This window comes from Acomys minous (assembly GCF_964271855.1).
Source record: "Acomys minous genome assembly, chromosome: 15".
NCBI classification, from domain to species: domain Eukaryota; kingdom Metazoa; phylum Chordata; class Mammalia; order Rodentia; family Muridae; genus Acomys; species Acomys minous.
In genome coordinates, this window is record NC_140497.1 from 13,155,882 (window position 1) to 13,177,155 (window position 21,274).

A 21,274-nucleotide genomic window follows, 5' to 3' on the forward strand; every position below is an offset into this window, starting at 1 on the left:
GACCGTGGACAACTCCTAAGGAACAACACTTGACCTCTGACCTCCACAAGCATGCACACAAACGGGCAGGTTCACTCACACATAGGTGTATACACACAAGTTAAATACACCAATTAGGCACGGTGACAAATGCTTGTAATTCCAGCTACTCGAGAGGCTGAGGCAAAATAGTCATGAATTATTTGGAAGGAAAGCAGGAAGATCTTGAGTTTGAGGCCATCCTTAACAATGTAATGAAATCCTGTCTCTTCTAAGAAAAATAGTGGGTTTTAGGGAACAGCTCGGTGTTAGAGCCCTTGCCTAGAGTATGTGAGGGCTTCGGGTCAGTTCCCAGAATTTCAAAAGGGGGGGGTGGGTGGACTAAACATATGCCTACTATATGCTCCAGCCATCCCAGGCCAATATAGTTATGCCAAAGAAGAGGTGAGCCTGTCACTCTACGACTTGCCATTTAGGGCCGGAGGATGGCTCAGCAGGTAAGATCACTTGCTGCCTAAGCAAGAGACCCTGCATTGAAGTTCTCTGTCCTCACACAAAAGTCTGGGCATGGCTATGTGTGCCTCAACTGCAACAATGGGAAAAGACAGCCAATCCTGGAACTTGCTGGACAGCCAGCCTAGGCTAAAGGGTCAGCTTCAGGGTTAGATGTAGACCCTGTCCCAAGGGAATAAAGGGAGACCAAACCCTAACACTTATGGGCAACCCTTGCCCATAATGGTCCCAGCTGCTTGCAATAGCCAAAAGCTGGAAACTACCTACATATCCATCTGTTGTGGAGTTGACAACAAATTTTGATGTATTTATACAGTGGAACAGACTCAGCAGTGACAAGGGGTGACAAACCTTATGAGCAACATGGGTGGAACTCACCACCATTGAGCATAATGATGCCTCCTGTTGCGTGAAAGGGGGCAGCTGAAAGGGGAGCATTTGCACGTCATGCTCACATCTACAAAGTGCAGACTAATCCACTGTGACAGGACGCTCAGGAGCAATTGCCTCAAGATGATGTGGTGGGGGTGGGGGTGGGGGTGGAGGGGAGGCTGGGAGGAACAGGACAATTTACCAAGGGCATCTGGACTTTTGAAAAGGTCCCCACATGACTGAGTGTCACAGCAGGAGGTGAGACCTCTCCCTCACCCCTGCCTGAGGTGGGAGCACCCTCATAGGGAAGCTCGCAAACCTCTGGCAATGGCCATCTCTACCTGTGTCCTGGCCTCTTCCTCAGGTGCATCGGGGAGGGAGGGCAGGTTACTCCTCTTCACCAAATAGGTTTTACGGCTGAGGTCTGCATTCTCCTTTAACACAGATCGACACAGTCAATGTGCTGGGCTCTGTGGGCTACTCACGACTGTCCCTCTCTGACAGTGTAAAGAGCTGGTCACAGACACCTCAAGGCCCTCTTCATTCCTCCTTTACGTTGAGACTGACTTCGTTTTCACCAAACGCTTCTTTCACGGACTCTCTAGAAATACTTGCTCCCTGTTCCTAGCCAGTAGGCACAAGATCCTGAGTTTGATCCCCAGGACCAAAAATAAAAGAAAGGCAGAAAAAAGAAAAGGAGGGAAGGAGGCTTGCTATTCAGCTATTCTGGATGCAGGCTTCCCGTTGTAGACCACCACGTAAGGCTGATGGTGGCACAAGGCTCTGCAGCATGAATGAAGCTCTGCTCTGGAGAGACCCACCCCTGGCACCCAGCACAGGCACACTTAGCTCAGTATGGGTCGCTTAGCTCAGACCTTCTAAAGACAAGGCCGTCTGCGGCAACTCCAGAAGCCTGAGAGTCAGAAGGATGGCTCTCTAATGTGGCACCATTATGGGCTTTCCAAGAATGGAGTCAACTGTTTCAGACTTTGCCTTACATGGTCTTGTAAATGAAAGGAGCTTGTCCCGAACACCGTGAGCACTGCAGTGTGCATTTATACAGACTAAGACAGCAATGACATCAGACAATCCAGTCTCGCAAGACCACCATTTTATATGTGGTTTGTCATTAACTGAAATGTTCTTGGGGAAGAAAGAATGATAAATATACATACTTTACCTCATATGTAGCTAGAGATTTATAGCAGGAGAAAGACTGTGTGATGTGTGTGGGCATGTGTGTGTACATGTGTGTGTGTGTTGCATTGCACACAGGGCCTTGGATATGCTAAGCATAAACTCTTCTCATTAAGCTCCTTTTAATATCCAGTCATTTTGTCACCTCTACATTAATAGAATGATGTTGACTCTAGAAGGGGGAATTTACCTTCAGCTCTCTCCCCATCTTCTTTTTAATTTCCTTCACGTCGTTGTGGTACTGTTGGCGGATTTCCTCCAGCTGTTTCCAATATTCCTGAAAAGCAAAGCCAAGTTAAAACTTGAAAATAACCTCTCCATACCCTACAATTTTTGAAACATGTAATATAAGTAGGCATTAGGAAGTAAGTTGCTAAAAGCCAGGTGTGGTGGCAGCACTCGGGAGGCAGAGGCAAGTGGATCGCTGTGAGTTCGAAGCCAGCCTGGTCTACAAAGGGAGTCCAGGACAGCCAAGGCTACACAGAGAAACCCTGTCTCGAAAAACCAAAAGAAAAAAAAAAAGAAAAGGAAAGGAGTTGCTTCTAAGAACAATGATATGTTCATTTTAGCTGTGGTACTTCACAGCCTGAGAGGGACAGTTGAACGTGTTGCCCCTCAAAAGATACATTAAAGCTGGGGTGCACACCTTTAGTCTTCACTACATGGAAGGGTGATAAGAAAATCACAAGTTCAAGACTATCCTGGGCAGCAAGCAGAGACATCACTCATCTCCTCCACCACCTCCACCACCACCACCACCACCACCACCACACTACCACCACCACCACCACCATCATCATCATCATACCACCATCATCACCACCACCATCATCATCATCATCATGACTACCATCATCATCATTACCACCATCATCACCACCACCACCACCACCATCACCGTCATCATCGTCATCATCATCATGACTACCATCATCATCATTACCACCATCATCACCACCACCATCACCATCAATCATCACCACCACAACCACCATCACCATCATCATCACCACCACAACCACCATCACCATCATCATCACCACCATCATCATCATCACCACCATCATCATCATCCTCTATACTAAAGTCCTACCACACAGTGCCTCAGAGTGTGACTTTATTTGGTCACAGGGTCTTTGCAGATGTATTTAGTTAAAATGAGGTCCTGCTGGAGTAGAGTGGCCCTTCAATCAATGTGAGTAGACTCCTTATGAGAAAATGAGCTCAGTCCACTCCCAACCACTAGGGACTTGGCTGCTTGGTGTGGACTCAGGATCCTTCTACTTCTACTTCCAGCCTTCCCTTCTACCATCTCCAGTCCTTTGTGACTCTGCCTACCCAACGAGCCTCTCTCTACCAGGAGCTCAAAGCTGCTAGACAAGGTGGAGACTCAGGTAGGGCCTTCATCCTTCTTCCTATTCTCCATTACAGTCTCTCCAGACTTGCCCTGAGCCCTGGAGCAGCTGCCCACAGGAGCCCCTCCTCCCAGAGCACCCCTATCCACTTGGTGCAAACCCGGGACCTTTCCCTTGCTCTTTCCAACAGCTTTTCTCAGTCTTTCCTTCTAGCCCATCTCCATCCCTTTGTGGCTCCATGCTGAACTGCAGAACAGCTCTCTACCAGAGACCCTATGGCCACCACACTTGGCTAGGACTCAAATGATGCAGCAGTGACCAAAGAACCGAACACCTCTCCAATAAAAACTGGACCAGAAATCCACACCAAAAAGCACCTTAAACATCATAACTCCAGACACTTGGGTCTCAGAACAAAGATACACATGACTAACCAAGACATATGTCTCCTCCAGAAGCCAGCGTCCCTACTGTGTACAGGCTTCTAGACACATGACTGCCCACACAGGTACCCTATGTCAGCCTCCAAAAGTATGACATAATATTGCTGCTATTCTAAGTTTGTATTTCATTACAATAACCCTAAAAGAACTATTAAAAATCACCCTAAATTAATGATGGACAATCACTTTTTCAAATGCTTGTGAACTCAGCTCTGTGTCTACAGAGATGCCAGAAGCAATGTTGGCACATAACAAGAAAGGCTTCCATATGTGTGAAGGACCATGACACGCACAGTGGCGGAGTATAGTGGAAACTTTGGTTTCTTTAAAAACTCAGTTGTGTAAACATGTTTTTGTTTTAATCCCAAGCGTAGGATATGGGGCTGCCTTAGTTTGTCCACAACTGATAAGAGCCTTGTGTTATGGGGCATGGTCTTTGCCAGCTGCACTTAGTTGAATTCAGAGGACTCAGAGAGGTTATAAATATCAGAGCCCAGGGAGAGAGAGAGAGAGAGAGAGAGAGAGAGAGAGAGAGAGAGAGAGAGAGAGAGAGAGAGGAGAATGCTTGATGAGAAAAAGACTCTTTGAGGAGAGAGAGAAATGGAGCCTTCAAGGAGGAGGAAGAAGACAGCTGGTTAGTGGGACTGCTGGATATCCTTACTGACACTGGTATTGCCCCCAAAGAACCCACGAACCCTACCCAGCTGGAAACAGCTAAAGAGAACTCTGTCCCCTTCCCCACTAACTTTCTTTCTCTCCTACCTAGCATTGGGGGTTTATAAGGTATTAGGAGAGAGAAGAGGAGGAGGAAGAAAGGAAGAGACATAAGAAACCAAAATAAAATAGTTTAAAAAGTTACACCAACAGCAGAGAGAACTGGACATTTAAAACCTTGTCCTTCACTTTATTCTTCCTGCACTGAAGCTCCTGGAATTTAGACTCCTCTTCATGGCTTTGTAGCATTTCTCTCTCATTGGGATGTGGCTCAGCAGAAGACAGACGAAGACCCTGTTTATTAAATGAAATCAATTATAAGGCATACTTGCATATTCTGGCATAATCTGGACTATTTACTCAAGAGAAGAAGAATCTCACCAAACAATCTACATGGGAGATTTTTATGGTGAGCAGCAGCATTTCTTAATGGAAAAACTAAATATTAAAACAGCATTTTTAAATGGAACCACTGATGTTATCTATAAGCAATGCTTATTTTTGTGCTATCACCTGTGTCCACCTGCTGACTCAGTCAATTGTAGCTGTAGATTAAGTTCTTCTGAGGTTTAGCAGCCCCCGGGTGTGGGAAAGAGAATAAGAACTTGAACTTTTGAACAATTCAGAACAAGAGTGATATAAGCCAGGCCTGATGGCCCATGCCTGTATCCTCCACCCAGAAGGCTGAGGCAGGAGGATCCACAGGAGCTTGAGGTCTGTTTGCTATACATGATGAGTTCCAGGCAGTCCTGGGCTAAAAAGTAACATTCGTCTATAAATAGAAACTAAAGTAAGTGGTGGATGGCTTTGGTTTGCTGTTGTTGTTTTGTTTTTTTCGAGACAGGGTTTCTCTGTGCAGCCTTGACTATCCTCGACTCACTTTGTAGACCAGGCTGGCCTCGAACTCACAGCGATCCGCCTGCCTCTGGCTCCCGAGTGCTGGGATTAAAGGAGTGCGCCACCACGTCCGTTGGGTGGCCTTGATTTTTATAGCAGAAAGAATTTGAGCTCATAAATGTCTGAGAGCAGAGAAGCTGTCAGGAGACACCGAGCACTCCCATAGCTGGAGTCTTATTCACCAGCTGTCTTTCCACTTTTAATTTATATTGCTGAGCTTCAAATTTCCTCTGAAGGTACGCGGCAGACCTGAGAAAACAGGAATGAAGCGCCTAAACATAACCCTCCTCCCGACTCTCACCTTCCTCCTCCTCCTCCTCCTCCTCCTCCTCCTCTAAGCACTCAGTCTAGAGCAGTGGTTCTCAACCTTCCTAATGCTGTGTCCCTATGTTGTGGTGACCCCTAACCATAGAGTTATTTTCATTGCTACTTCAGAGCTGTAACTTGCTACTGCTATGAACTGTGGTGTAAATCTACATTTTCAGTTGGTTTTAGGTGACCCCTGTGAAAGGTTGTTTGACCCCCCAAAGAGGTCTCTACCCACAGGTTAAGAACCACTAACTTCTAACTGGATATGTAATGTCAAAATAAAACACAACAAATAAGCTCATTAATTTTCTTTATAATTTGCCTCATTTTCAGGTTGGAGAGATGGCTCAGAGGTTAAGCACTGACTGCTCCTCCAGAGGTCCTGATTTCAGTTCTCAGAAATCATATGGTGCCTCACAGCCATCTATAATATGATCTGATGCCCTCTTCTGGCCTGCAGGTGTACATGCAGGCAGAGCACTGTATAAATAAATAAATAAATAAATAAATAAATAAATAAATAAATATTTTTAAAATATTGCCTCATTTTCAGTTTCTTGTGTGCATTTCCCTATCATAGACTCCTTTCAGAAATTCTCAGGAATTTTAATTCCAAAGATAGCTGCTCTGGCAAGAGGTCACATCCAGAAACCTTCTAGGTATTTATGATCCAGCTGCAATACAGACACACCTTTAATCCCAGGAGACAGAGGCAAGAAGATCTCTGAGTTCAAGGCCAGCCTGGGATAGAGCAAATTTCATGTAAAGAAAAGCTTAAGTCCAGGTGTGGTGGCACATAACTTTAATGCCAGCATTCAAGAGACAGAGGCATGCAGATCTCTGAGTTCTAGTCAGCTCTGTTCAGGTAGCTTGGTTGCATCAGTAAGTTAGAGGCAGTTCACTGGAGCTGAGTTCTTGGCAGTGGAATTCAGAGGCAGTTTTACTGGGAGAGTTTTACAGAGACAGGTTGAAGAGAGAACAATTTAAACACAGGTGAAGACAGAATGTGCCAGGGATTGAAAACGGCCAGAAGATTAAAACAGATTGCTGGAGTTAGTGTGAGGCCAAGCAGAACCATTCAGTCAGAAGCTGAGAGAAGCCAGATTGAATCAGTCAGCTTGGAGAGCAGTTTGAGGCAGAACAGTTGAGTTGAACCAGTCAGCCCAGAGTTCAGAAAGAGCTAGAAACAGTGAGCTTATTTAGCGGTAAGTCTCAGAGGCTGAAAACATTCTAGGCCTAGGTTAGATTGTACAAAGGCTAGAAGCTTCCAGGCCTAGGCCTACGTTGGCAGACAGAAGCAGTAAGCCTGAGATGACAATTGAAACAGGTGACAACAGTTAAATCAGGTGAGTGAAAGTTCATTTAACATGCAGATGTGTGCCCCCAGCTGCATCCTGCTGCTTTTACTCTTTCTTTTTTTTTTTTTTAAGATGTATGTATTTATTGTGTATAGAGTGTCTGCCCGCATGTACACCTGCACGCCAGAAGAGGGCATCAAATGGTTGCGAGCCACCATGTGGTTGCTGGGAATTGAACTCAGGACCTCTGGAAAAGCTGTCAGTGCTCTTAACCTCTGAGCCATCTCTCCAGCCCTACTCTTTCTTTCTTAATATTCACCCCGACACACACACTCACCGCCCAGCACATCAGCTAATTCTTGACACCTGGCTAATTTGTTCTCCTCACTTATCACCCCATAAAACATTACCTGCATCCTTGAGTTACATCTAAGTTCTCACCTTATTTTTATTAGGTTCAAGATCCAAACTTCAGCTCCAAGGAGCTTTTAAAGTCTTAATGGATAGTGTCTACTTTTTAAATTTTAAGCAATTATTTATTTTATGTCTATTAGTGCTCTATCTGCATATATACTTGCAGGCCAGAAAAGGGCATCAGATCACATTATAGATGGTTGTGAGCCACTATGTGGTTGCTGGGAATTGAACTCAGGACCTCTGGAATAGCAGTCAGTGTTAACCTCTGAGCCATCTCTCCAGCCCCATAGACTATTTTTTTTATTACTGAATAACTTCCACTCCATAAATGTATAATAACTCGTTATCTATCTCTGAATATTCTCCTATTCTATCCTTTCCCTGACCCTACCCCCATTCCTTCAAATCAGCAAAAAGTAAGCTTTGATTTAGCCACTTGAAGCATCTCTACTAGGATGTTACATTTTGGGAAGGTCTGACCAATGAGAAGAAAGGAGCTGAGTCCCCAGGTCACTGCTGAGCTAGATATACAACGTGTTAGGAATACCTGACTCATCCTCATGTGACCAGGCAACTCCTAGCCTGCTGATACACTTATATTTTCCATTGTCATTCATTATAGCTATTAGACTTTCTCCCACGTCAGTAATATGTCAAAACTCATGATGTGATAATGTTTTTTTTTTTAATTCTTTTTCTATATAACACAATTGGTGTGCTGGCATTGCAGCAAGGCTTGAGAAGAGCACATCTCACACAGGGGTGTGAAACACAGTTACACTTATGAATCAACTAAGGATATGGACACTTCTTGTTCTGTTTTTTCCTTGCCTCTTCATGCGACACCACTGAGCAATGCCACCAACCAAAGAGTTGGACTTCTTTTGTGGTCCAAGATATGAGACGAAAGCTCTAGGATTTCCTTTTATGGGGTCAGACACAGCATAGGTAGGCCTATTACTTGTGGTGCTTTTGTCCCTCAACTTCCCAAGTGCTGGGGTCATATGTGTGGTGATGCCCTGCTAAGAACTTAATTTTGGGTTTTATTATTTCATTTTTGGCGTTGCTGGGGATGGAACTCAGGGATCTTGTGCAAGCTAAGTAAGTGGTGTACCACCAAGCTACACTCCCAGCCACCATCAGATGCTCTTTGGTTACGTGGTAACGCGATCCTTACCATGGACTACCTCCCCAGCAAGTGGTATGGCCAACAGCAGCGTTCTGCATATGCACATGGGACTGAACTCTTCTGGAGGGGACCTAAGCCAAATACATGTGTCAAGAACTCACCATCCAAAATCCCCTCCCAAAATCTACAGTCACCCCCCCCCCCAAACCTACCTCAGGAGACAGGTATCGGGCAACAAAAGTTCCCAAAAAAGGCCTTTTCAAAAGGGAATTAATAGATGGTCGGTCCCCAGGAGACACTTGAAAGAGCTGAGGTACCAAGGACTGTAGGTCAAGAGAGAAGTGGGGGGATATGGGAGCGACGCGTGCTTGACAAATCTTCAGAACCAGATGGTGTAGGTTGTTACTCTCAAACTGAAAGGACAAGGATGATGACCACACATCAGAGACAAGCTGAGTGCTGGCAATTAAAGTAAGAAATACACCAAGAAGTAAAAGCTAACTGCTTGAATATCTATCTATCTGTCTGTCTGTCTGTCTATCTATCTATCTATCTATCTATCATCTATCTACCCATCTCCTAGCTAATGGCCAGTCTGTCTGTCTGTCTGTCTGTCTGTCTGTCTGTCTGTCTGTCATTGTGCTTGGCATTGGCACAGGGCCTTGAGCTTGCCAGACAGATGCTCTACCCTTGAGCCACATCCCCAGCCCATAGCATTTCTAAGCCACAGTTGGAAGCATTGTGCTCTACCATATCTTGTCATCAACTCTCAGTCATAACTGGATACTTCAGGCAGTTCCTTTAAGAAAGTCTGTGTTGCTTAAGACTAGTTTTATACTTTTAACATTTTCATTTTGGTTTTGGTTTTGGCACTGTCAGTTGAATCCAGGGCCTTGCATTTGTACAGTATGTGACCTACCTATCAACTACACCTGTAGTCCCTATTTTAATTTTTTAAGCTAAAATAGTTTCCTTTATTTTTAAATTTTTATTAACAAAATACTATTAATTTACATTTAAAAGCTAGAAGGCAAGCTGGGCGTGGTGGTGCATGCCTGTAATCCCAGCACTGGGGAGGCAGGGCAGGCGACCTCTGTGAGTTCAAGGCCAGCCTGGTCTACAGAGCAAATCCAAGACAGCCAAGGCTACACAGAGAAACTCTGTCTCAAAAAAAAAAAGAAAGAAAGAAAGAAAGAAAGGCAGGAAGGAAGGAAGGAAAGAAAGAAAGAAAGAAAGAAAGAAAGAAAGAAAGAAAAGAAAAAATAGAAGGCATGGGAAGTTATAAACAGAAAAACATGTATAATTTCACATCCTAGAGGAATATTTCCTTATAGCCTTTTCAAGAATGATTTTTTACATAAATATTCATGATGATATGACATTTGTCCTTTTGATTTTTCAAATACTATAACATAAATATTTACTCATAAACTCATCCACAATAAAGTCTTCCATTGTATGAAAGTATCATTCATTTGTTATTCATAATAATGATGAATATGATAGTGTGGCAGGAAAGGGTAGGTGTTGTTCAGACATGAGCTAAGTGGCCTTTGACATTAACAACAGTGATGATGAAGGCAGCTGTATAGACATGAGTTGACAAACAAGCTATCCCTGGAGAGTCTGGTGTACAGTATTGGCCTTGTCTGAAGTCTCTGGGACCTGAGATTTATAGAGAAATCCCACTCCTGCCTAAATGCCAAGAGTGGCTCTCTTTGTCTAAGACATTTCTGCAAATAATATGGTTTACTTTAAACTTATGTTTTCCTACTAGGAACCTCAGATGTTTTGTACATGCCAGGCAGATGGTGCCTATGTCGTGGCCAGCTTCCAATAAATCATAGAAATAAGGTACGTAGTGAACTCAAGGCTTCACACCCATCAAGACTTGGTGCTGCAGGGGGCTGGAGAGATGGCTCAGAGGTTAAGAGCACCATCTGCTCTTCCAGAGGTCCCGAGTTCAATTCCCAGCAACCACATGGTGGCTCACGACCATCTGTAATGAGATCCAGTGCCTTCTTGTGGCGGGAAGGTGCCCATGCGGGCAGAACACTGTATAAATAATAAATAAATCTTAAAAAAAAAAAAGGCTTGGTGCTGGAAAAATCAGCACAGCCCATGTGATAACTGGGACTCTTAGAACTCTGTGTTTCATTTCCTGCAATTCTGCCCCCATACCGTTTCTTTTGAGGAACATATGTATAATAGAATTATACTCCACATGCTATTCTCAGACTTGGACTTTTTTTTTCCGAGACAGAGTTTCTCTGTGTAGCCTTTGCTTTCGCGGACTTACTTTGTAGTCCAGGCTGGCCTCCAACTCACCTGCCTCTGCCTCCCTAGTACTAGGATTAAAGGTGTGTGCCACCACACCTGGCAGACCTTTTACTTTATAGTATTACTTAGACTTCTTTCCATGCCAAACATGTAGTTCTAATACACCTCTCTCTCTCTTTCCCTCCCTCCCTCTCTCCCTCCCTCCCTCTCCCTCCCTCCCTCCCTCTCTCTCTCTCTCTCTCTCTCTCTCTCTCTGTGTTTGTGTGTGTATATGTGTGTGTGTGTGAAAGAGAGAGAGAGAGAGAGACAGATAGACAGAGAGAGACAGACAGACAGACAGACAGAGACAAACAGAGAAACACACACACACACATACTCACTCACACCATATTTCTATGCAGCCTAAGCTGGCCTTAAATCCTTCTGCTGCCATTTCTTGAGTTTAGTTTGCAGTTGGTTTTGACTTTTTAAAAGCTGTGTCCTTGTCTGCTGCTCACCCTTATCTTGAATGCCTGAGTTGATAAGACCATAGGCACATGCTACCTTACCTGGCTACATATCTGTCTCTCTTATCTCTGTCTGTCTGTCTCTTACACACATATAATTAAACAATCTAATAAAGTCAAACACTAATCTTTTTCTCCTCAAAGCTACTTTCACATATATGCCTTTGTTGATTCAAAGTTCACATGATGGTCAACATACTTACAGGATGTCTGAGTGTGCAGAGCTCATATAAGACACAGCCAAGAGACCAAATGTCCCTGGAGAGGAGAAGGGTTTGCACAGTCAGAAAATGGAGTCAACTCTCATGGAAGTTTTTACCTCTTAAATTGCTTTACGTGGGAATAGCTTCATTTTATTAGGTTGGTGTGTTTTTACAGGTGCTTTCAGATATATTATCAATTCTAAGATCAAAAATAAAATAAGAATCATTTGAAGTTTGTCAGGATCCTGGCAGACTAAATAAACATTACTATAGTGTTATGGCTAAATATTTGCCTCATGTGCCCAAAGAAAACATGTATAATGGAATTGGAGGGCACATTAGAGGAAAAAGTCAAGATGGCAGAATGCATTTGCTCTGACTCCTAAGATGGAAAGTGGCTGATTTAGGAAGATAAATGCTATTCAAAGCACTTGACAAAGCAACGGTTACATTAAGTGATAGCACAGTCTCAACAAACGTTTGGAAAACATGCTTGCAATATAGAACTTGAATTTTGTTTTGTTTTGTTTTGTTTTTTAGTCTATTGTTTGTACAGTATTCTGCCCACATGTGTGCCTGCAGGCCAGAAGAGGGCACCAGATCTCATTATAGATGGTTGTGAGCCACCATGTGGTTTCTGGGGATTGAATTCAGGACCTTTGGAAGAACAGACACTGCTCTTAACCTCTGAACCATCTCTCCAGCCTGAATTTTGTTCTTTACACACTTATCTTTAAGATTACTTAGCCAGGCATGGTGGTGCACACCTTTAATCCCAGCACTTTGGAGGCAGAGGCAGGCAGATCTCTGTGAGTTCAGATCTAGCCAGCTGGGAGACATCTCTTGGGTTGCCTCTCGAGTACTGCAACCAACTGTCACAGTAAAAGGCTTTTCTCAGGTGGGTTTTTTTTTTCTTGTTTACTAGTTTTTCTCATTTTTAACTTCTTTAAAAAACAATTTCATATAATGCATTTTAATCACATTCACACACACCCCTTCCTCTCAGGCCCACTGCTGGGAGAAGAGTCAGTTTCTCTTTAGGTGTGGTCCCTGGTAAGTAGGTCACCTAGTGAGGTCACATGTCCAAGAGTGACACAACAGGGGTGTCTCTGTGTGTCTGTATAAATCAGTGCAAGTACCCATGGAGACCAGAGCTGTCAGATCCCCTAGGTGATTGTTAGCTACAGACATGGGTGCTGCAAACTGAACTTGGGTCCTCTGCAAGAGCAGCATGCGCTTAACCATGAAGCCATTTCTGCAGCCCCAATAATGCTGCTCTTTATATTTTTTTGCATCTTTAAATGAAGAGAAATTGCTTTGTCTTAAATAACTCCAATATCTTTAGGGAATATTATTAGTCACTGAATAAGTTAACCACTGGAGGTCTCGTTTCCCACATGAAGAAAGGAAAATGCACAAATAACCAACAGAAGAGAGATTATAATATCAGTCTGTGCCATTCAGTGTCACCCACTAGTTTTGACTGATACTCTCCAACCAAGAGCCACTCACGTTTTATTGTTGTATGGCCTGTTCTGACAGATCTCTGGGGACAGGTAATAAGGGGTCCCAGCACATGTCTGAGCCAGTTCCATGGAACTAGGAAAATGAGAGTAAATAAAAAAATGTTTCACTAGTGGGAAAGTCTGAAGACATGATATTGCAAGGAAAATTGTAAACAGGAACAAAAAATTGTATTTGTACATATATTGGAAGAAATCAAGAGATTTTATCTGAATGACAGATTAAGAAAGACAGTAGGTTTTTGACCTTACAACTCAACCCCAACTATGTGTGATAATGTATGCCTTTAATCCCAACACTTTGGAGGCAGAGGCAGGCAGATGTCTGTGAGTTGGAGGTCAGAACTATCTATATAGGGAGTTCCAGGACAGCCAGGGACTCAGAGAGGTCCTTATCTCAAAACAAAACAATACAAAATCAATCCCTAAATTTATGCATATACATACATACATACATACGTACATACATACATACATACGTGGAGAGACAGAGAGAGGAAGAAACCCAGGCATGGTGGCCCATGAGTCTATATGTCTGGTACTGGGGAAGTGGAGGCATAAGGATACAGAGTTCAAGGGTAGCCTCAGCTACATAACAAGGTAAAAGATAGCCTGGGTTACATGAGACCCTATCATACAAATAAGTATACACAGGCTAAAAAGGTGGTTAAAAGCACTTGTTCCTTCAGAGGACCCACATGTGCACGCACACACACAGAGAGACACACACACACACACAGATAGCTATAGATATAGATACAGATATATAAAGAGAGACTTAAAGATCCCACTAGGAACATAATTACTAATAAATCTCCAATAATGTGTGTTGGGTGTGGTGGCGCACACCTTTAATCCCAGCACTTGGGAGGCAGAGGCAGGCAGATCACTGTGAGTTCAAGGCCAGCCTGGTCTACAAAGCGAGTCCAGGACAGCCAAGGCTACACAGAGAAACTCTGTCTCAAAAAACCAATAAATAAATAAATAATTTTCCAATAATGCAAGATTTCTATTTTTCCAACTATCAATGCAATTTATATATTCTAAAATGTGGAAAATACAAAAAGGAATTAGACTGGGATGTAGTTCCGTGTATTAAACCCCAACATCATCAGAAAAAAGAATTAAGTGAATAAAATATTTACTCACTCAGAGTCTAAGAATCCCAAAAATCTACTGTTAAGCTCAGATATGTTTTCCTACCCCTTGTTCCCAGACATGCTCTGTAGAGCTGTCATCATGCTGTCTCTTTAAGTCAGAATTCCACTTTCCTTATGTCACATAGGAAAATACTTCCTTATGATACCAAGAAGTCCACAAAACAAAGTGGGCGGGGCTTTTTGTTTGGTTTGTTTGTACAGTATAAGTCAGGGATGTGGTTTTGCTTTGCTTTACACCATTCCCACCATCATCCAATTAGTCACAATTTATCTCGAAAATTTTTTCTGGATTTTCCTTTCATTGTTTGTTTGTGTGTACATACATATGTGCATGTGTGGGAGGTGACCACAGAGACAAGGAAGACACACCAGATGTCCTGGCATGCTGGAGTCATGGGAGGTTATGAGATGCCAGAGGTAGGTGCTGGGAACCAAACTCAAGTTCTCTGCAAGAGGGACAAGTACTCTTAACTTCTCAAAAAAAAAAATCATTTCTCAACCCCCACAGACGTTTGATATTTTAGCCATAGATGGTTAAATGATTTGATGTAGTCATAGTCACCTAAAATTGTGGAGATAATGAAAAGTATACTATCTTAATACAGAATGCCTCAAAATGAACACCTTGGTGATCATGAAAAGAAAGAAAACTTGAATTTTACAAGTACTCACTTATTCAGTGTCCTTGCTGTTCCAAAGTCCCCGAGCTTTGCAACCATTCCATTTTTGCTAAGAAAAATATTCTAAAGGTGAAGAAAAATCACATTCAAAAAGAGTAATCTGAAACACATTTGCATTTGACTGCTTGACTTGTGTTTTATTAACATTGGTTAGTGTATTAAGTCACTCTGAAAGCCAGACATAAGTGGTGCATGCCTTTAATCCCAGCACTCAGGATGCACAGGCTGGTGGATTCTTCTAAGTTTGAGGCTAGCCTGGTCTACAAAGTGAGTCCAGGCCAACCAGGGCTGTTACACAGAGAAACCTTGTCTTGGAAAAGAAGAAGAAGAAGAAGAAGAAGAAGAAGAAGAAGAAGAAGAAGAAGAAGAAGAAGAAGAAGAAGAAGAAGAAGAAGAAGGAGGAGAAAAGAAGAGAGAAAGAAAACAAGAAAGAATTAATTCACTGTGTCTTAGGACATCTGTATGCGCTCTTACCTGTGATTTTATGTCCCTGTGTAATATCCTCCTGTCGTGAATATGCTTCAGCCCTAGAGAAATCTGTACAAACCAACACAGGATCTGCAGAGGGGGCAGAACAAATCTACTGAACAGTCTGCTGGTCATGACAGCTTCATGATGACACACACACAAGGAGGGGAATAATAATAGAAATGGAGTTGGTGCCTATAACACATTATTTCCATTTCACAGCCCAGAAAGGTCATTGGTATCAACGTGAAATATGTATGTGGAAAGAAAAGAATAAAATCCAAGAAGAGATGGGGGCACTCATGGCTGGGTGGCTATCTATCCATCTATCTATTCATCTATCTATCTATCTATCTGCCTATTTGCTTACTCGTTGTTTCTTTAGTTTTCTGAGACAGAGTCTTTTGATATAGCCCTAGCTGGCTTTATATCCACTATATAGCACAAGCTGGCCTCAAACTTATGGCAGACTTCCTACCTCGACCTCCAGACAGGGAGATTATAAGCCTGTGCTGCCATGTCCAGCTCTGTTGTATTTTATATCAGTGGATAGGAAATCACTTTATAAAATGTGTTCTACACTTAGAGAAATTCATTTAAAATACTCTAAAATCCCACAGGTTCCTTATCTGCTAAAAGATATAGTAAGAAGAAAGTCTATATTCTAGGTATTGGGAGTCAGTTGACATCTTGGAATTTTCCCAAAGAAAATAAAATTAAAATTTAATCACAAGAAGTATTTTTATAAAATATAGCAAAACAAGCAGGGTGTGGTGGTGCACATCTTTAATACTGGCACTCTGGGAAGCAGAGGCAGGCAGATCTCTGTAAGTTCGAAGCCAGACTAATCTACAAAGTGAGTCCAGGCCAGCCAAGGCTACACAGAGAAACCTTGTCTCAACAAAACAAAGAAACAAAACAAAATAATACCTAGATAAGAAAGGAGATATTTCTGTAAATATAGATTTAATATATAATATGGATGGAATGGAAAAAATGCTTGATTAAATTTATAGAAACTAAAGTTATTGATTCTTTAATCATTCATATATTCAAAGTTATGCACTTTTCTCTCTAAGAAGATATCACACAGCTCTCTCAAATTTCACTACAGAGTTTTAGTACTAAAAACTGCATGACATTGTCATAAAAATAGGCACATTGATCAATGAAATAGAATTGAAGACATAGACACAAGTTGACACAACTATTGTCACCTGATTTTTGATAAAGAATCCAGAAATACACATTGATAAACAACAGCTGGTCCTGGTCAAGGTGTATGGCTAACTGTAGAAGTACACACATAGACCCCACATTTACCACCCAGCACAGAACTCAACTCCAAATGGATCATCATAAGGCCAGATATACTGAATCTGATAGAAGACAAAGTAGGGAAGAGTCTTGAGCTTGTTGGCCCAGGAAGGGACTTTCTAAACAGAACTCTGATAGCACAGGCACTAAGATCAACAATTAATAAATAGAACTTCATGAAACTGAAAAGCTTCTGCATGGCAAAGGACCCTGTCATTTGGAGAAAGTGGCAACCTACAGAATGGGAAATGATTTTTACCAATTATACATCCAACAGAGGGCTAATGTCCAAAATATATAAAGCACTCAAAACATAGAGAAAACATAATTCAGTTACAACAGGATATTCATATAAACAGAGAATTCTCGAAAGAGGAAACTCAAATGACTAAGAAACACTTAAAGAAACATTCAACATCCTTAGTCATGAGGGAAATGCAAGTCAACACTACTTTGAGACTTCATTTCAGACTGGTCAGCATGGCCAAGGTCAATAAAAGAAATGGCAGCTCATGCTGGTGAGGATGTGGAGTAAGGGGACACTCACCATTGCTGTTGGGAATGCAAGTTTGTACAGGCACCATGGAAACCAGTGTGGCGGTTCCACAAGAAGATGAGGATCGATCTACCTCAAGATCCAGCTGTACCAATTTGGGGCATATACCCAAAGGGCTCTATATCCAGCTACAGAGACACTTGCTTAATCATGTTCCTTGCTGCTCTATTCATATTAGCCAGAAAACCACTAAATGTCCATCAATGGATGAATAGATAAAATGTGGTACAGTTACACAATGGAATATTAGTCATCAATTTTAAAAAATGAAATAATGAAACTCACAGGCAAATGGATGGAACTAAGAGGAAAACTATCCTGAGTGAAGTGACTTAGACCCAGAGAGACAAATATGGTATGTATTCACTTATACCACAACTGTTAACTCATTGATAATCAAGCTCCAATCCTTCTAACCACATAGGTTAAGCACAGAGCAAGGGACTAAGTGGGCAGGAATGCATCTCCTTAGGAAGGGAAAAGGGAATAGATAGTTATAGATGGATGGAAGCACTGAAATGGAAGGATCAAATGGGGAGCAGGAGGTCAGCGAGGATCAAGGGATAGATGGCAAAGGACAGTTAAAACTAAGGCTCATTTGAGGGGTCATATGGAAACCTAATACAGAAGAAGCTTCCTAAAATACATACGTAAATGACGACAGTGATCTAAATGGAATCACCAAACAATGGGAGAGAGAGAGCCTTGACTGGACTTCTCTCCAGTGTATCTAATTGAGTTGTTTGCTGAAGGGATCCCATGGGAATCCCAAAACAATCCAGGCTATGCCAAGACTGTCGGTTGTTATCCACAAGCTGACTGCAAGGCCCTGTTGCAGAAGACAATACCTATACAACTCACTGTGCGTGGAGAAGTTGAACTGGTGCCTACCTAGAGCCTTCACCCTATGGACTAGTGATCACAGAACTGGAAGGGACTCAGCATGCCACCAGAGAAGAAAGGGAAACACCAACCGGGTTCTCTTCTATCTACAGTGGTGACCCACCTGCAAGATATGACTGTGCATCTGGGTAGGGGTTCGAAGTTTACTGCACGTATTGTCCTTGGCTGGTGCCATAGTTTGAGCAGGACCCCTGGGCCCAGATCTGCCTGTCATAATGTTCTTCTTGTAAGTTTCTAGGACCCTCTGGATCCTTCTATTTCCTTATTCTCCCATGCTTCTCTCACCAAGAGTCCCAATAGGATGTCCTTCCCTCTGTCCCACTTTCCTGATAAGTGAAGACATTCATGGGACATGCCCCTTGGGCTAGTGTCCAGATATAAGTGAGATGTAATATGAATAAATCAATAAAATATATTTTTTAAAAAAGATATGATTGTGCAATATGGCACAAAGCTTGTGGGAGTGACCAACCAATATCTGATTTGATTTAGGACCCAGTCCATGAGATGGAACCCATCTTTGATACTGTTTCAGTGGCCAAGTATCTGAGACCAGATAGGCCAGGGACCTAGGGGAAAACCAAACACTACTGGGTTTTTTTGTTTGTTTGTTTGTTTGTTTGTTTGTTTTTCTTTTGCAGTTTTCTTTTTTCTTTTTCTTTTTCCTTTTGTCTTTCTTTCTTTCTTTCTTTTTCTTTTTTTTGGCTTTTCAAGACAGAGTTTCTCTGTGTAGCCTTGGCTGTCCTAGACTTGCTTTGTAGACCAGGATGGCCTTGAACTTACAGAGATCCACCTGCCTCTGCCTCCCAGAGTGCTTGCACCACCACGGCCAGCTTCCAGATACTACTGATGTGCTAAAGGGATGCAGAAGAAATGACTCCTAACCACATCCCGCTACACTCATAGATCAGTGCCTTGCTCAAGCATCATCAGAGAAGTTTCCTTCTGCAGCAGATGGGAACAAATACAGAGATCCAGGGTCAGACAATGTGCAGAGAGTAAGAGACCTTCAGACACCCAGTCCTGAATAGGATGTCTCTATCAAACCCCTCTCCACTTTCAGGGCTCAGGGAACTCTACAGAAGTTTCCAGAGGCAGACAGTTTGTAGGAGCCAGAGGAGATGGAAGACATCAAGGAAACAAGGCCTTCTAAACACAGCAGGACTAACATATATGTGCACTCACAGAGGCTGAGCCAGCATGGACAGGGCCTGCACAGATGTGGGCCCCATGGGATTCCCGCACGCTAAGAGGAAAAGTAGACGCATCTCTCTGGCCCCGTTCTCATGAGTGTTTTAGACATGAAGCTCACCCTACATGAGCTACATAGCATCATATATTTTCATACAAAAGAACATCATTCTCAAAAATAGATTCCATTTTGCAGGTGTGGTTGTGAACACCTTTAATCCCAGCACTTGGGAAGCAGCGGCAGGAGGATGGCTGTGAGTTTCAGGCCAACCTGGTCTACAACGTGTGTCCAGGACAGCCAAGGATACACTGAGACACCCTGTCTCAAAAACAAAACAAAACAAAACAAAAGATTCCATTTCAATTCAAATATCAAGGATATTTAAAAAAAAAAAAAAAGGAATATTAGCTCACAGTTTAATGATTCAGATCTTCCTGCCAGAAACACTGTAACTTTAACACTCCATGAACATTGGGAGTAGATTTACCTGGTCTTCGCTGAAAAACACTCCCTGCTGTCTCTGGATCCTTTGTAGGAGATCCCCTCCATCACAGTATTCCATTACAATAAACAGCCTGCTGTTCTCTGCAGGAAAACAACATCAGTGTGTGCTGAGAGCCCTTAGGTACCATCAATCGGTTCCGTTTCAAAATCTAGACCTAGACCGTGAAGACTATAACAGAAAAATGCAGTGCGTCTTAGTGGGGGGCGGGGGACCCAAAAATGGGCCGGCTTCTCATCCCACTATACAGCCTACATTTCTTCTGTTTGCTTTGTCTCGTTGACCTTTGAGAGAGGGTATGTCTGTGGGGCCCACTGAGTTAACATCAGTTGTTAGCATGATTAGATCTGGCATAGTCTGGAATCAAGCCTCTGGGCATTTCTGTGAGAGTTTCTAAATTGGATTATTTAAGGAGAGAAGGCCTGCCCTCCCCGCAGATGGCCCTACCCCAAGGGGTGGATCCCTTAACTTAATATGCTGGGAAGGAGTGAACTGAGCGAGGAAAATGTTTGAAGATTGTAAATATATGCCTATTTGTTTCACAGCAAGGGAAAAGGGGCTCACCAGTGCAGAGGGGTTTGTCTATTTTTGTTCGACATTCAGAGCTCTTGGTTCTAGGACATGCTCTAAGCAGCTAAGAGTTAATATTCATGGATGGAATTCATTTGGCCTTAGGAAAACATCTCTAAATTCTCCTTATTTTCTTACCCAGCTTCAAATTTGTAAAACCTCATCTCTTATACTAGTCAGCAAATTTTGAGTAGAGCAAAAGGATCATCCGGGTGGGCCTGGCCTGATCACATGATTTATGCAAATCTGAGTCTGGGCATCAAAAACTGAAGCAAGATAGACTTGCAGCTCCATTTTCTAGTCACCTGGCCCAGCAGGATGGTTCAGCCCTGTAAGCAGAAGTTTCGGGTTCTTTCAAAACTCAGTTATGTTATGTAAACATGTTTTAATCCCAGGTGTATGGGGCTGCTTCAGTTTGTCCACAGCTGTTAACTACGATTGTCTCGTGCTCTGGCAGGGGCGTGGTCTTTGCAGCGGCAGATAGCTGAAGTCTGAGGGCGCTGTGGAGGGTATAAATACCCGAGTGGAGGCCGGGTAGAGGGGAAGAGAGCTCTGAGAAAAAAGGGGGAGGCTGCTGTTGTTAACCCCTGCTGCTCCTGGTTGCTGTTGACGCAGTTTGATGAGAAGAAGTTGGAGAAATCCTGAAACGAAGATTGATTTTGCCCCAAGCAACTTCGTTCCTAACCAGCAGGAAGGAGCTAAGAGACATACTGTGCTCCATCCACTCTTTCTTTCTTTCCTACCTACTGTTGGAAAGGTATTAGGATGGATACAGGTTGAAAGGGAGGTAG

The 21,274-nt window shown here is 42.8% G+C and overlaps 1 protein-coding gene and 1 long non-coding RNA gene across 4 annotated transcripts in view; one reads left to right on the top strand and one right to left on the bottom strand.

The window, feature by feature from the left end:
• NEK5 (NIMA related kinase 5) overlaps nt 1-21,274 on the bottom strand; it is a 41,463-nt gene that overhangs the window by 14,720 nt on the left and 5,469 nt on the right. For all 3 annotated transcript variants that reach the window (XM_084759304.1, XM_084759303.1, XM_084759305.1), the window contains 11 exons: nt 19,899-19,996; nt 15,450-15,533; nt 14,968-15,038; nt 13,125-13,211; nt 11,613-11,667; nt 8,836-9,036; nt 8,672-8,754; nt 5,653-5,719; nt 4,751-4,867; nt 2,252-2,338; nt 1,206-1,298 (listed from right to left, as the gene is read on the bottom strand). In XM_084759304.1, the coding sequence (XP_084615430.1) occupies nt 1,206-1,298; nt 2,252-2,338; nt 4,751-4,867; nt 5,653-5,719; nt 8,672-8,754; nt 8,836-9,036; nt 11,613-11,667; nt 13,125-13,211; nt 14,968-15,038; nt 15,450-15,533; nt 19,899-19,996 (1,043 nt within the window). The remainder of the gene's footprint in view (nt 1-1,205; nt 1,299-2,251; nt 2,339-4,750; nt 4,868-5,652; nt 5,720-8,671; nt 8,755-8,835; nt 9,037-11,612; nt 11,668-13,124; nt 13,212-14,967; nt 15,039-15,449; nt 15,534-19,898; nt 19,997-21,274) is intronic.
• Nucleotides 6,635-10,714, top strand: LOC311584733. The gene is made up of 2 exons (XR_014774987.1): nt 6,635-7,125; nt 10,401-10,714. It is a non-coding gene; the product is annotated as an uncharacterized lncRNA (long non-coding RNA).